A 14695-nucleotide genomic window follows, 5' to 3' on the forward strand; every position below is an offset into this window, starting at 1 on the left:
TGGGAAAATACATTTTGTAACCTGTTTCTTGAGTATATTAAGCTTAGCTTGAGTGTTTTGTTTTATTTGCTCAGTAATCTGTTTTGTTCTGTTTGCTATCCCTTTAAATTTACCTTTTGTAGTTACTAAACTTATTTCTTGTTTATTTCAAAACCCAGTTTGTGCAATTCATATAAGGGTGGCAAAAAGCTTTGCATATCTCTCTCCTCATTGAGGGAGAGGGTGAATTTCTATGAGCTTGCGCTATGCAGATCTTTCTATACAGTGCAAGACAATCTTATTCTGGGGTTTACACTCCTGGTGGTGTGTGCACTGGAGTGCTGGCCATTCCCTTAGCTGATTTCAGTCTGTCTGCAGCTGCACACATGGCCTTGCCTGGGTGTGTGCTAGAAAGGGGCTTGAGAGCCTGGCACAGCAACCCAGTGCAAGGAAAACCCAGGCTGGTAGGACTGGCGGGCTTTGGGACCCCTGCACATCTGGTGGCACCCCAGAAGGGGGGTCCAACCCGTCGCAGACGCTATTAGAAATCAAATCATATCAAATGATAGGTACATGATAAAGACTGAAGGTTATTAGTGGTTGATGATGAAATGTTGCTATTTTGGGTCTGTAAATAAACAGCTTCATTTACAAGCACCAGTTCTTTACCTCTAATTCTTGGTGAATAGTTGGGGGAGGAGAGTGTTTAAAACCATAGATTTGTTAGACTTTTTTTAAAGTGTCAGAATGTCCCTGAATATAATTCTTATCCACCTGCCAAGCCATTCAAGAATTGATTGTGAAACATAATCAGTACCCCACCTTTCTTTCCCTCTCTGCTACTGATAATGCAATGTGCTGAACTTTAAACAAAAATGCCCCACATCTCCACCTGCTGTCTGGGAAAGCACTTTATCTCCTAGGGTTTTGTACAGAGTGTTCCAGAGAGTGCAGTGGGGCTCTGAATGTGCTCCAGGTACTCCCTGAACAGATCTGAATGCCAATAGGGGCCACAGTTGTTCATCTCTGTAAGAAGGCAGTTTTTCTGCATCATAGCTGGTTTGCATTTGAATGGGGTTCTTATTTTGGGCTCAGAACCAGTTTACTGATCTATCAGTTTCCTCATATGCCATGGACCGTGTGATTGGAAAATGGATAGAGTACAAATTCAGTCCTATTCACATTAGTCTCTGTATCTTGAAGCACAACACGAATAAAAAGTATATCCTTGCTAACGATAACAGGGAAACCTATTTCAAATTACTTAAATGATCAAATTGGTGAGTAAGCAAATAAACAAAACTTAAAAAAAAAAAATCGAGGATCCATTACAAAATAACTTAATTTTGACAGTTGTAATTTAGTTTAACATATAACATTTCATAATGTGCTAATCATATTGTCATTGAAAAAATAAAGCAGTTTTAGTAACATGAGGCCTAAATTAGCATCTGCTATTAAAGCTGTCATTTTGGTATGCAAATTATAAAGGGTGTACAGATTAGCATAGTGCACTTTAGAGAGTTTCTGTTGGCTCATGCTGTATGACTGTGCAAACTAACTAGCAGAAATGTCTAAATGATCTTTGCTTTGCCACATCCATATGTTTTAAGTTAAATTATTCATAAAGAACTTTTGAAAATTGATCTGTCTGTAGTTGTCAGTATGATTTTTATTAGTTGGTTTCAATTATAATAGAGGTTTATTTCCCATGTAATTTATTAAGCCTTTTGATATTTAATGTTAGTGGGATAATAAATGCATTTGATATTCATAGGATGTTGTGTTATTCCAGAGAGGCTGTTATAATTTAGTGTCATTCAGTGACCACTTATAAAGTGTCACCACTTCTTAATACTGATCTACCTTTGAGTGCTAGCAATCGTGAAGAACAGCAATAGAAAAAGCTATTTGCTGCTAAAGGTTAGATGGACATGCTGACTAAACAAAAAACAAAAAAACCCAGCACCAGCTCTTCACTGGTTAGTATCACTGGTGCAAATGCACTATTGCTGAAAAATTGGTTTTGCAGAGGACTGGCCAGAGCCTTGCTGAAAACATAGACAAATAAGGTTTTACAATTTCTTTTTCAAGTTTATAAATTAGGAGGAGGAACTGTATATACTAACTTTGTTTGCAGTCAGAGGAATGTCCCCTTTTCAGTGTCTGAAAAAGTATAGGTAGCCACATGGCCATTTTTTTGTAGGTCATAGGGTCAGAGTTGATGGGGTAGGTTGAGAGAGAATGGAGGACATCACTGAGGGAGAGAGGAGCACTGCACTGTTGATTGTATACCATAATAAAAGCCCCTAAAGCCTCAGACTTGCAAGCACGTAAGAGATCTCTCTCTTAAGTCTCTCTCTCAGTAAGTCGCACTGAACGAGTGTGAAATGAGAGAGGCAGCCTTCCCATTCCTGAAGCAACCTGTGGTCTTATCTCCAGTGCAAGCCAACATGTCCTTTTAGCTGAAGGTGTCTCTGCAGTATTGGCTGCAAGGAAGACAGAATTATGGAGTGGGGATTTATTACTAGCCTGAAAAAGTTGATGAACCTTCAGGGTATTGGGACTAAAATGTCATTAATAACATCACTTTCTTTAATGCCCTTCCACATTGCCTTGCATTTGTAATGTGGTTTAGACAAAGAGGATAAAGGGAAAGGCTGAAATTCCCTTACTCCAGATTTAGATTTTAATATAGCTTGTTTTTTCTGATGTAACTTTTCTTTTAAATCCTTAGGCTCAAAATAGCTAAATGAAATAAATGTAAAGAAGAGCCTCATCCTCCATCTGGTGTCTTAATTTTCTCCAAATATCATTTTATTCTCTCTCTTATAGTCATTGCTCATGTATGCAACTGCTACTCAGTCAAAATTTTGGCTTTATCTGACACTGGTGCACCTATACTTTAAAAAAAAATAATTTGAACTGGAAATGTCAAGACAGTTTATGGGTTTGCAAGGCATTTATTGATCTGAATAGTTCTTATTTGTTCTCTTGAACCCAGGTATCAAGCAAAATTAGTAATGTAAAACAAAAAGAAATTGTTAAGGACAAAGACAGTCTGAAGGGCATTATGACATTTAAAAGGCACAGCGTGTGATGAACTTAAAACATGTGGTCCTCAGTGCTTTGTAGAAAAACATTTTATTTCCAAAGCCATCTGTGAACTTTTTTAACAAAACAAAGTAAAAAAGAGGATCTGTTCCTCTAACAGATGTAAGTCTACCTGGAAGATCTGAATCATCAGCACATCTGAGTCCTTGTATGCTAGCAGATGAAAGGGAGGAAGGGTGAGAGAGTGAAAGGTGAGTTGCCCAAATAGCCCTCTTATCTGTGATTAGATAAGAGGGGAAACTAATCCGTCAGAGATTGCGAGAATCCTTTTCATCTCCAGCCCTGCAGAGTTTTCACCTTGATACAATATCTATCTCTGTGTTCCTATACTTTTTTAACATCAGGCCAAAATGTCAGGTCAGGAGCTGGTATCCTTTTTCCTAGGAGAAAAAATAGCTAGAGGGGTTAGGCTGACAGAGGTCGATAGTCTTTCTAAAGCTACTAGGAAATGAACAGTTTGTTCCCAGCGTTAGAGAGCTTTTTAGTTAATGTCTAAAATAAGATGTGAAAAACTGGAAAAGTCCCTCAGACCTATTGGATCTGGAGTTTGCGTTTTGGAGAGGCCAGACTGGAGTCAGGTAATTTAATGTGCTCTCTTTGTTTCTAGGTAACCTACGGATCCTTTGACTATACATCGCTGCTTTATCTGTCTGACTACACTGAAGATTTTGGTGGCGGACGATTTGTGTTCATGGATGTCGGTGCTAACAGGACTGTAGAACCCCGAGCAGGTAGGGTTCTCAGTTTACCTTCACTACATACACCTCTACCTCGATATAACGCTGTCCCCGGGAGCCAAAAAATCTTACTGCGTTATAGGTGAAACCGCGTTATATCGAACTTGCTTTGATCCACCGGAGTGCCAGGGCCGGCTCTAACTTTTTTGCTGCCCCAAGCATAAATAAATAAATAAATAAAAAACGCCCTGCCGTAACAAACCCCCTCCCCCCCCCCAGCGCCGCCCCGCTGAACCAAAAACAAACAAAAAAAACAACCCAGAGCCGCCCTGCCGAACCAAAACAACCCCCCCGAGCGCCGCCCCGCTGAACCAAAACAACAACAAAAACTCCCGAGTGCCACCCCGCCAAACCAAAAAACCCCCACCCCGAGCGCCGCCCCGCTGAAACAAAACAAACAAACAAAAAAACCCGAGTGCCGCCCCGCCACCCCAAGATTGGCCTCCCCTTACAAGGTGCCGCCCCAAGCATGTGCTTGGTCGGCTGGTGCCTGGAGCCGGCCCTGTGAAGTGCGCAGCCCCACCCCCCCAGAGCACTGCTTTACCGCGTTCTATCTGAATTCATGTTATATCGGGTCGCGTTATATCGGGGTAGAGGTGTAACTCTCCATAGACCAATTCCTGTTCTCAGTTAAACCAGTGCTACCCCAGTTGGGATTCCACAGTATGACTGAGGATAGAATTTAGCCTAATGTGTTTCAAGTGGGTAGTCAGTAACGTGACCTGGGACGGTGGATAGGCCACAATAATGATTAATGGAATGAAGGCAGTAAAATTCATCCTGTTTGTGGCAAAAGTTTAGTTACTTAGGAAGAAATGGTGAAATAGACTAGAAATGGCCAAGGTTTGAGTTAATCTGGACTGGCCAGGCCAGAATAACTGCCTGAAAAGTCTCAGCCTTCCTTAAATAGGATTCACAAGATTGACTTTCTAAAGCCTTCTCCTTTATGGCTAAGCAGTACTTTTCCCTAAGGTTGATTTCCAGTCTTCCACTCCCTAAGCTAGCTGGGGCTGGAACTGCTATGGAGGCAACTGTTCCTGGGAAGAGGGTGCTGTATGAATGATCAACCCTTGCTGATCTCTGTCCAGTTAAACAGGGGCTTGCCTGGGCTCTGAGGGTATCTGTATCCTGGCTTTGGCCACAAGGATAAGGAGAGTTGCCATGTTGTGTCTTGAGGGTGGAGTGAAGATAGGCTAAACTTGCAAATGTCAGCCGGTGCAAAATGCTGCCACCCGTATTTTGAGAATTATTTGCTCCAGGGACCCTGGCTGTCAGTTCATTTCTGGGTGTAATTCAAAAGTGTCAGTTTTAACAAATAAAGCTTTATATGTGTTGGATTCTGGTTAGTGTGGAGAGCAGCTCTCTCCTAACCAAATACAGGAGGTGTTGAGATCAGCTGAGGTGCTCTAGCTAACATTCCCTTGATTTAATTGCAAGAGGTCCTCAACTTGGAAGCCACTTCTGTTCACCTCAAGTCTTTTAACTTCCAGGTCACACTCTAAGACCCATTTGTTCTCCCAGGCTTTTACTGGAGAGATCGGAGGAGCAGAAGGATGTGGGGGTAGTGGAAAGAGTCTTTTTTTATTAGGAGGACCAGTTTTTTGCACATTTCTCATAATAGTTTTGATATTGAATGTATGTGGCCTAGGCACTGAATGAACACATTAGTACAAACTGAATAAAGCAGGGAAAAAATGGTCTGTGAGCTATATAAAGAATATGCAGGTCTCTTATGGGAGTGGAGGAGGTTTTTTCCCTGTAATCTAATGCTATTCTATTCAGATTTGCAACAACTCAAAGGATGTCTTTGACACCTGGAAAGCGTTCTTCGAATGTTTTTAAAACTGGCACATAAAAGAAATGAATATATCACATAAACTGTAAGTTCTTTGGGGCGAGGACTGTCTTTTTGTTCTGCATTCATACAGCGCCTAGCACAGCAGGGCCTTGGTATATGCGTGGGGCTTCTAGGTGTTACCTCAATACAAATAACCAAGAATAGTGATAACAGCAATTAGGCCATTACCGTGTCTTGAGTTCCACTTAATTTTGTTTTGTGGGGAGATATGGGCCTCTTTGGTGTCACTCCAATTAACTCCCGATCGTTGGCAAATTAAGCATTTTGGCAAATGAATAATTTTCAAAAGTAACTGGTGATTGTGGACACTTCAATTGTAGGGTGCCTAACTTGAGGCACTTTAAAGGAGCTTGAATTTCAGAAAGTGCTGAGCGTCCACCATCTGAAAATCAGGTCCTTGGAAGTGTCTCAAATGGGGCATCTGAAAATACAGGCACCCAAAATCATCACTAACTACTTGAGAATTTAGGCCATGATGCCTAATTTGCAGATAAGTGGGCATTCAGTGGGGTGACGCCAGACGTCTGGTTAGTAGGTACAGAAAAGAAAAGCTCTAAAGAATATTCTGAGCTCACAGCATACAGCCTAAGTGCATGGCCTTTTCTGATTCAGGTGAGTCTGATGCTTACTTCACTTCTCTCCTGAGAAAGAAATCCAATAGAAAGGCAGTGAAACTGGAAGAGGGACTGTTGAAAATAATATTATAATTTCCAGAGACACCCCAAAGAGTAGTCAGCATTATCACTACAGCTGGAAGTTGGTTGTTGGGCATTAGGTAGATTAGCTAGATTGTGTTGGATTGTAAAGTCATTTGTCATAGGGTCTGTCTTTTCTGTGTTAAGTACAGCAATATTAACATTTATGGTGCTACATAAATTATCATTACCAATAAGTGATTTGGAGAATCCTGAGTGAAAAGGAGAAGGGGTTGGGAAATTTGAGGTGAAGCACAATGTAAAAGCATAATGTAAAATGCTGTCTTGCTGTGGAGGGTTAAGATTCCTCCGAGGACCCAGAACTGTGCAGGGAAGACCTCCCTCCCAAACTCTGGCAGGTCTAGGACCCAGGTAGTGCCTTTCTCTCTCTCTTTTCTCCAACCCCTCCCCATTGTGTGGCCTTAGGTAAATCTGCAGAGAGGAGCCATCCAGAGGCTCCAGACTGTAGGATCAGAAGCAGCCAAAGCAGAGACCTTTGGTCCTCTGGACATTCAGAGAACTTTCTACCATTTTGACTGGACTTTCTCTGCCCTGTGTTGATTGGCTGTTTGCTCCAACCCTCCCCTTTCCTTAGAAGTCTCTTCACTTTAGCTTCACTCACTCCACACCTGTCTTTCTTATCTGCTTGTCTCTGCCCTGTCCCCCTCACCCCCTTCCTCTTTCATTGTCCCCTCTCCCTTCCCTTTTCTTTCCATGTAGCTTATCCCCTTCTAGCTACCTCCCCCCAACTTGTGCAAGTAACATGATGTTTGCTGCCACATCACATTGTTCACCCCTGTATGCCCTTCCCCCACCCTGTGTCTGTCTTGTATATTTAGATTGTAAACTCTTTGGGACAGGGACCAGCTATCAGTGTTTGTACAGTGCCAAGCACAATGGAGTTGGCTCTTAGGCACTACTGTAATTAATAATGTTGGTAAAATGTAACTTGCATGAGAGGGTCCTTTTGATTAACCAAGAAGAAATAACTCTAGAGGACTTTTCTGTCATGAAAACAAGCTGTGTTTTCACTTTCAGAATGCTTCTCTGCTCTTCACACTTGTTCTCTGACCCCTGCTGTTTTTTCTCCCTAAACAACTGTTATATGAAATTTCTGTCAATAAGTTTTGCTTAATTCTCATTTTTCTCAGAAACTGTTTTCCAGTGGTCCCTGACTCCTTGCCAACTAACTTAGCTGTGTCATAGCTTGAATATCATTCTGAGTGTAGAAAACATTTATCTTTCTTATTGTTGCAGTTTTAGTATGCAGCGCAGGAAAACCGATACCATGTGCTGAAATAAGTGCTTAAGTTTCTTCTCAGACAATAATTTGTCTGAGTGTCAAAGATTACAGTACAAAATTGATGAAATAGAACAAAAAACTACTCATTTGAAGGGACATAGTAAATTAACAATAAACCATTGTAGGATTTCTGTTGGGTAGAAATGCTGCAAGGACACACTTCACCATTGCCTCTTGAATGTTTTTCATAGGACTGAAAGTGGAGTATAATTCCTGGGTGAGTGAATGCACTAGTTTCTCAGTGACATGGCAAACTACAGTTGGAGACTAATTTTTAAACCACTTTCTATCATCTCCCAAAATGTCGCTTGTATATAAGTATATGTAAATATATAAAAGTTTCCTTTTCTCACAAATTAAATAGGATGGATGGGAGAGAGAGAGAGCAATATGGACCATCTTAAAGATATTAGCATCACTACAATGCTGACTAGTTTAACTCTTAAAAAACATCTCTCGTGTTATTTAATATTACCTTTATGCCCCATACTCATATTTTATATAGCTGATCACCTAATTAAAGGAATTAAAATCCCTTCTTAATATAGAGGCCCTTGAGCTGAATGTATTATATATGCAAAACAAGTCATTATATTATTTCACCAATTCACATGGTACAGACTTTTGGCAAATTGCCAGCAGACTCTGCTGTATGGAAGGAACCCATTTTTCCTAGCTAGCTTGGATGCAATCAAAATAATGTGTGCGTGCACTCACGACTTTCGGTTTAGTTTGAAACCCTGCTGTAAGTACCTTACCAGTGAGAGAACTTCCCAATAGAATGACATTGCATTTGGGGCTGAAATGAAGAGCATTAGAACAGTTGAAAGGTAATGACTATTGCTCCCAAATGATATGCTTTTCATCCTTCTTATCTCCAAAATCAACATCTTGGAGTTTTTCTCAAATATTCTGTGTGTTTGCTCCATCTTCTCCCCCTCCAACACCAGCCCAGTCAACTTTAGTCTTTCTGAATGCAGTTCCCATTTCACAGCAGTTCAGCCAGTTCTGCTTTCATTAAAGAGTTTTTGTTGCATAGGACCTGGGTGTTCCAGGCAGCAATGTGCACTACAGGGGTGTGAATTCTAAAGCACCCCCACCTGTTGTGCACTGACTGGCCTATGTAGATTCAGTCTGTCTGGCTTCCTTTTCTACTCTTGCTGGAAGCTGCCAGCTTTTGCTTTCTGGGATTTGTTTATAAGTCAAAATTCTCATCAGTGGCTAGTTACGTTTAAAAGAAGATACTGACTAGCACCAACAGGGTTGACTGCAGTTGTGACTGGAAACTCTTAGGGTTCTGTCTGGATTATATTATTCATAATGCGCTTTAAAAATAAATGTTTTTCACCAAATTAAAATAATTTTAATAATAATAAATAAAATCAGTTCCAATACATCTTTGCATTTCTCAGTAGATTACTCTTTCATGGGAAAGAAAAAGCAGAACCCCGATTCAAGCAGTAATGATCAGAACGCTATAAAATCAGCATATCCCAGATGCATTCTTTTTTGCCTGTTGTTAGTACCAATTACAGCTACAACTATTAAATACTTGAGTTATTTTGGATGCCAGCAAAAGTTAGTGGGGTTTGTATATACTGGTAATCTTTTTCTTAAAGTAAGGTAGCCAAGATTGGAGCGAGATGCAGAATTCCAACAAGAATATCAGTAGAAGCTTCATAGTTCTTGAAAGAAATTCCTATGTTGAAAGATATGAAACAAGAAGACTTTGATCATCCTTTTCCCAAAGTTGAAACTGTACCTCTGTTGTGATAACAATTAATCTAAACTATCATAGACTTGAGATGAGGATAGTTTTACTCAAGAGGAGGACATAAATGCAGCAGCAATTAAAATCTGATTCTCCAAAGCAGTATTCCTCTGTAGTTGAGGCTCCATGAACACTGTGACAAGCCCACCTGGCTTCTGTGGCTCTCTGTTGCAGGAGACTGGAAATGCCAGAGTAGATTTAGAGACATTAAAAATGAATAATTAAGACAATACAGAATTCCTTGTGGTGGGGGGGCTGATATTAAATTCAATGTAGTTTACACTGCTACAGTTTTCAGTGTGCTGACAGCACACAACTGCAGTATAGACATGTCAAAGGAGAAGCTATAGATTTCTTGTGGGCGCTTGAACTCCTGCTCCACTATATCCTGCCCTCCTACCTGCCCCTGTGGATAATCACATTAGCTGGATGTATTTGCTAAAATGGTCATCAGTGAAATATTTAAGTGTTGGCATTGGAAGTGTCATTAGTTTTCAGAGTTAACTGCCCACTAAAAAAGTTTGGGACAATTTGCACTTACTTTGATTTATTCTCAATTCACATTTGGAAGGTTTTCTTCGCAACAGTAAGAGAAGAGCTTACATTATGCTGCACAGTTCTCTTTAAGATTTGCTTCTGTGTCAAATACTATGGGCATAGAATGGTGGAATATAACTGGGCCACTTCATTAGTCTGGGATACTTCTGGGAGATATCAAACTTTGATTAATATAAAAGTAACTGGAATAGATGTGGTGAATTCAAGTTCCTTCTAAGTTCAAGTTCTATATATGTTATATACTTTACAAGTTTAAAAGAAAAGCTTTATTTTCTTCAAACATTAAGGGGAAAAAAATCAGTGTATCAGAGGCAGGGACCTTGAAGATCCAGAACCAAATGAAAACTAAGAGCACAGACAGGCAGTGCTAATTATTGGCATAAAGATGTCCTTGTTATTTCTCGGAGTTGCCAGAACTTTCGCCCCTCTCTCTCCTCATGACTTTGCTTCTGTTAATTCGAGGGGTCTGGGTATTAAAACCAAGAGAACTTTAAAGTATGAAAACTAATTAGCCAAGGGCAATAGCAAGAGCAACTAAGATTAGGTCCAAGCTACGTTGGCCAAATCTAAAAAGCCTGCAATGATTTTTGTTTGTGTGTTTTAAAAATGATAAATTGCAAAGACTGAAGGGATAGAAGGCTAAATCCCAGTTAACTAGCAATGAGAGAAAAATAATTTAAAAAAAATCAGATGCATTCCATACTTCTAAACAGGGTTCTTTTACTAAGCCCTTACTGCATTGCCTGAATGTCTTTTCTCCATGATAGCCTGATCCAGACTTCTTCCTCCTTGTAACTTGCTTATTTTATATTCTGCAGAGGGTTCTCAGCATGCCCTGCTCTTAAAGGGATAGCATCCTACCACATATTGTTTTTTTGAGGGGGCGTATAGTATTATATGTCTAGAAAATGCCAGAGCCATTAATTCAATCAGCAAGACTTCAGTTCTCTCTTTATGTTGCCATTGTGGAGTCCAGGCAAAGGAAAAACTTGCAACTTTTGAGGAATGGGTTTGGGGTGGGAGAGATCTTCTTCATCATGACAAAGTTGGAACAATTTCCATTCTGTGATTCCGTGCAGGGAAATAAGGGAAATGCAAAAATAACTTCAGTGGAGCTGGTATGGTGATTAAACACAAAATTCAGGAAGATCATAATGTTCCTATTGAACACCAGGATAGACAGTGATTCTGATTTCTTGTAATATTTGATGTTTTTTCTTGAACTCGCAGCTCCTAGAGTCATGTGATGACATGAGTGTATCAGAGTTTAACTTTTATTTTGTAAAGTAAGTGTCTAGCCTTCATGACTGTGAAGAAAAGCTTGAAAACATGAACCCTAAATGCTCAAAAGTCAGAAGGCAAATTAAAAAGATCCCCAAATGAATATTTTTGAAAAATCTCATGATAATCCATTACAATCAGGCATATAAATTAGTTTCCTAGAGATAAACATATTAATTAATGGAGGTACAGTTGTGTCTGCTGATAATGGATGTCAGGTTAAACTTCTATGATGACCCCTATGGTGACTGCCTGGAGACTAGCATTTCATCATTGTCTGAAGAAGAAAATATAACAGAAATGAGGAAAGCATCTGGGGGGTAATTAAGGTATCACAGATTCTCTCAAATGAAACCAGCTTGATTGGAGGGATGACACCTAGATGAAATTCTATCCTGAGGAGGAAGGATGTCATCAAATACACATACATCCCTAGCTTTAGTAAAGTAACTGAGCAGATTCTTTCGGTATTTAAAATGCTTTCTGACCTTCGACACTCTTGCACTCTTCCTGACATCACCTCTGCTGTCAGTAATTAAGGTTTAATCATGAACCTCATTCTTTTTTAATCAGGTTCTTGTTTCAGAGCATTATTCTTAGTAAACACATTTCTTTTCAGCATCAGGAGAGTTTACACTGCTGTGATCAGGTGCAGAATGCAAGCTGATGGTTCATTAAAATAAGAGCTCCCACTAAAGACCTTTTAGTCATTTTATCTGTTCACATCGAAGACTTACGGTTTGTCTACACAGGGATTTTGAATTGGTTCAAGTTGAGTTAATCTGCATCATGTGTATGCTAGCATTTGAGAAGCAAGGCATCATAATGCATTAACTCAGCTCTTATTGCAAACTCTGGTGTTCTCTTGCAAAATGGACTAAGTATGCTGAGAACTGAATTAGTTTGTTTTGTTGTTCGTATGCATGCAACAGTTGCATATCACTTTTTGCATGTCTCCAATGGCATGTCCAATTCAATAAAACTTTATTTTTGATTTGCTATATTACTGTTTGTTGTCCAGTAATAAAAACAGTTTGAAATTCATCCATTTGAACTCAACACTGCATTGAAGCCAGAAATCTCTTCCATAAAGATGAAACAATTGATGGAGTTTAAAAAAATTACATAGGCAAGGTCCCATTTCCAACACCTATAGTCTGTACCACACAGCTCACCATGATCCCAAACACCCCTTTCTTTATAAATTCTGCAACCTGGTGTGGGGAGCAAATGATAGGCACATGAAAGATTGCTGCAAGGAGCCAGCTGTAAGTGCATCTTTCCACAGAAACTCAGGGCACCCCCAAGGCATCTCCAAAAAGAGGGAGCGAGGAAGTGGCCAGCATAAGGGTTTGGTGATACACAGCAGCAGGGGTATGGTAAGAAGTATGGCAACGGGGGTAGATTGGGACAGAGACAGCGGGGGGACAGTCCTGGGGTTGGGGCACCAAGATGCGGATGGGAAGAAGGAATCAGGGGAGAGGTAGTAGAGTGAAGAGGTCTTGCTGAGACACTGAGAGGGCAGTTTTCATTTCTAGGTGACCCATTAGACTGTCAGCCTTCCTTTGGGGATTAAAATGTGAAGTACGAACTGCTGATATTTTGAGCAGCCAACTGCGGTGGTAGAAAAAGACAGACAGGGAGGGAGTCTGTTGAATCTAAAAAAACATGTGTATGCTTAGTGATAAATGGACAGCTTAATTACTTCTGTACTTAAAAACTATAATTTAAAAAAGTTTTAAATCCATGTGCTTGTACATTTAAAGTAAAAACGTATGCATGAAAGTAATAATAATTTAGAGAATTACAGGCCAGCTATGAAAGAGTTCAGCAGGTCAATCACCGATTTTACTAATAAAGATCTAGTAATTTCTGGGTCTAGAAAATGAATTCAGAACAATAATTTTAACTAATAATTATTCAGTATCTATGGTAATTGTAGTCTTCTCTAGGCATTAATTTCTCCAGCGTGTGACAGATTTTTCAACTATCTCTGAGGGGGAAGAGAGCAAGAGATGTCCCTGCAACAATTGCTCTGATGATGAGGCATTAACATTGGGCATCTGGCCAGGATGAATTGCCTGCTTTTCTGTGTTCTGTTTTTTCAGTTACTAAGCTGTAGTCAGTCCTTTTAGTGTGTGCAACTCTGATGTTCGCAAGACCAAGATTAGGCAACATTTTCCAAAACACCTCAAGCTCAAAGTGACTGTGATAAATTCAGATCCTATTCTTGCATCAGTCTTTCTGTGAGAAATCAGACTTGCATAGGTGAGCAGCATAGCATTTCCTTACACTGGTGAAGCAACTTGTTGCTTTGTTGTATTATGTCAGGCTAATCAGGATTTAGTGTACCATGAGAGTTAACCTAGTGATGCCAGATGTTTATTGGTTTGTGTCCTATTTCTTTTTTCATGTTTGCCATTATATTATGCTCCAAAAGGCAGAGCCAGCCTATGATTCTACAAAAGGAATTCATGTTTCCTATTTCTAGAATATGGCGAGTGTGTGTTTTAATTGTGTGGCTTTCATATTAATAAAAATGAAGAGTCAGTGGCCCGGGATATTGCTAAATGCAAAGTGCTGCTCAAGTTTCTCTTCCATGCAAACTTAACTAATGAACCTCAGTTTTGTCCTGTAGCATGCCTGCTAGTCTGAGCCTTTCTTAGGCACACTGCCAATGGTACCAAATTGTCACAAAAGCCACCACATAATTTGACCCAAAGACAAATATTCATCATTAAACTCCTTTTCATTCGTTGTATAAACTAGCATTTCACCCTAGGGACCAAATTGTGCTTTGGCCTGATGACTGTGTAACACCACTGACTTCACTAAGTCTTTTCTGTAAGTAAGAATAGAGGTTACCCCCAGCTCTCTGCCAGTGCCCTTGCTCCCTCTTCTCTTGCACCTTAGCCTGCAAATTAGCAGAACACCTACAAGTCTGTTCTAGCATCCAGAGACAGTTGTTAAACTTGGCCCATGCCTGAGCTGAATTCAGATTAGCAGTATAAAATAAGAAATGAGAGCTGGGAAGTCCATAGGGAGTGCACCCCACCTACTCTGCAGCTGGTTGTAGAATGCTACATTGCTATGAGAAGACACCTCAGGAGCTCTTGCTTTCAAGTCAAAGTGTCAAAGAAATTCCAGAAAAGCAGTTGCAAGGAGTCTGATTGGCACATCTGTAGGGTCCAGTACTGCATCTACAGAGCTTGGGCTCTGTGCCATATTGCCTGTACATAGAACCACACGTGTTCTATGGTTCTGCAGCCCTGGAATTCATCCATTGCCAGAGAATCTCAGCAGTCATTTAAAAAAATAAGTTTCCAGTCCTTATGACTGCGAAAGCAACCTTGAAAATATAAAGAGAGCATAGTCTGGTACAGCAATAGAGCCTGCCTG

The 14695-nt window shown here is 40.1% G+C and overlaps 1 protein-coding gene across 1 annotated transcript in view; it reads left to right on the forward strand.

Annotated features, from left to right (window-relative positions):
• Positions 1 to 14695, forward strand: part of OGFOD3 (2-oxoglutarate and iron dependent oxygenase domain containing 3) — an 87651-nt gene that overhangs the window by 59022 nt on the left and 13934 nt on the right. Inside the window, exon 8 of the mRNA XM_065416145.1 lies at positions 3701 to 3824. Coding sequence (XP_065272217.1) covers positions 3701 to 3824 — 124 coding nt within the window. The remainder of the gene's footprint in view (positions 1 to 3700; positions 3825 to 14695) is intronic.

This window comes from Emys orbicularis, chromosome 13 (genome assembly GCF_028017835.1).
Source record: "Emys orbicularis isolate rEmyOrb1 chromosome 13, rEmyOrb1.hap1, whole genome shotgun sequence".
NCBI lineage: Eukaryota > Metazoa > Chordata > Testudines > Emydidae > Emys > Emys orbicularis.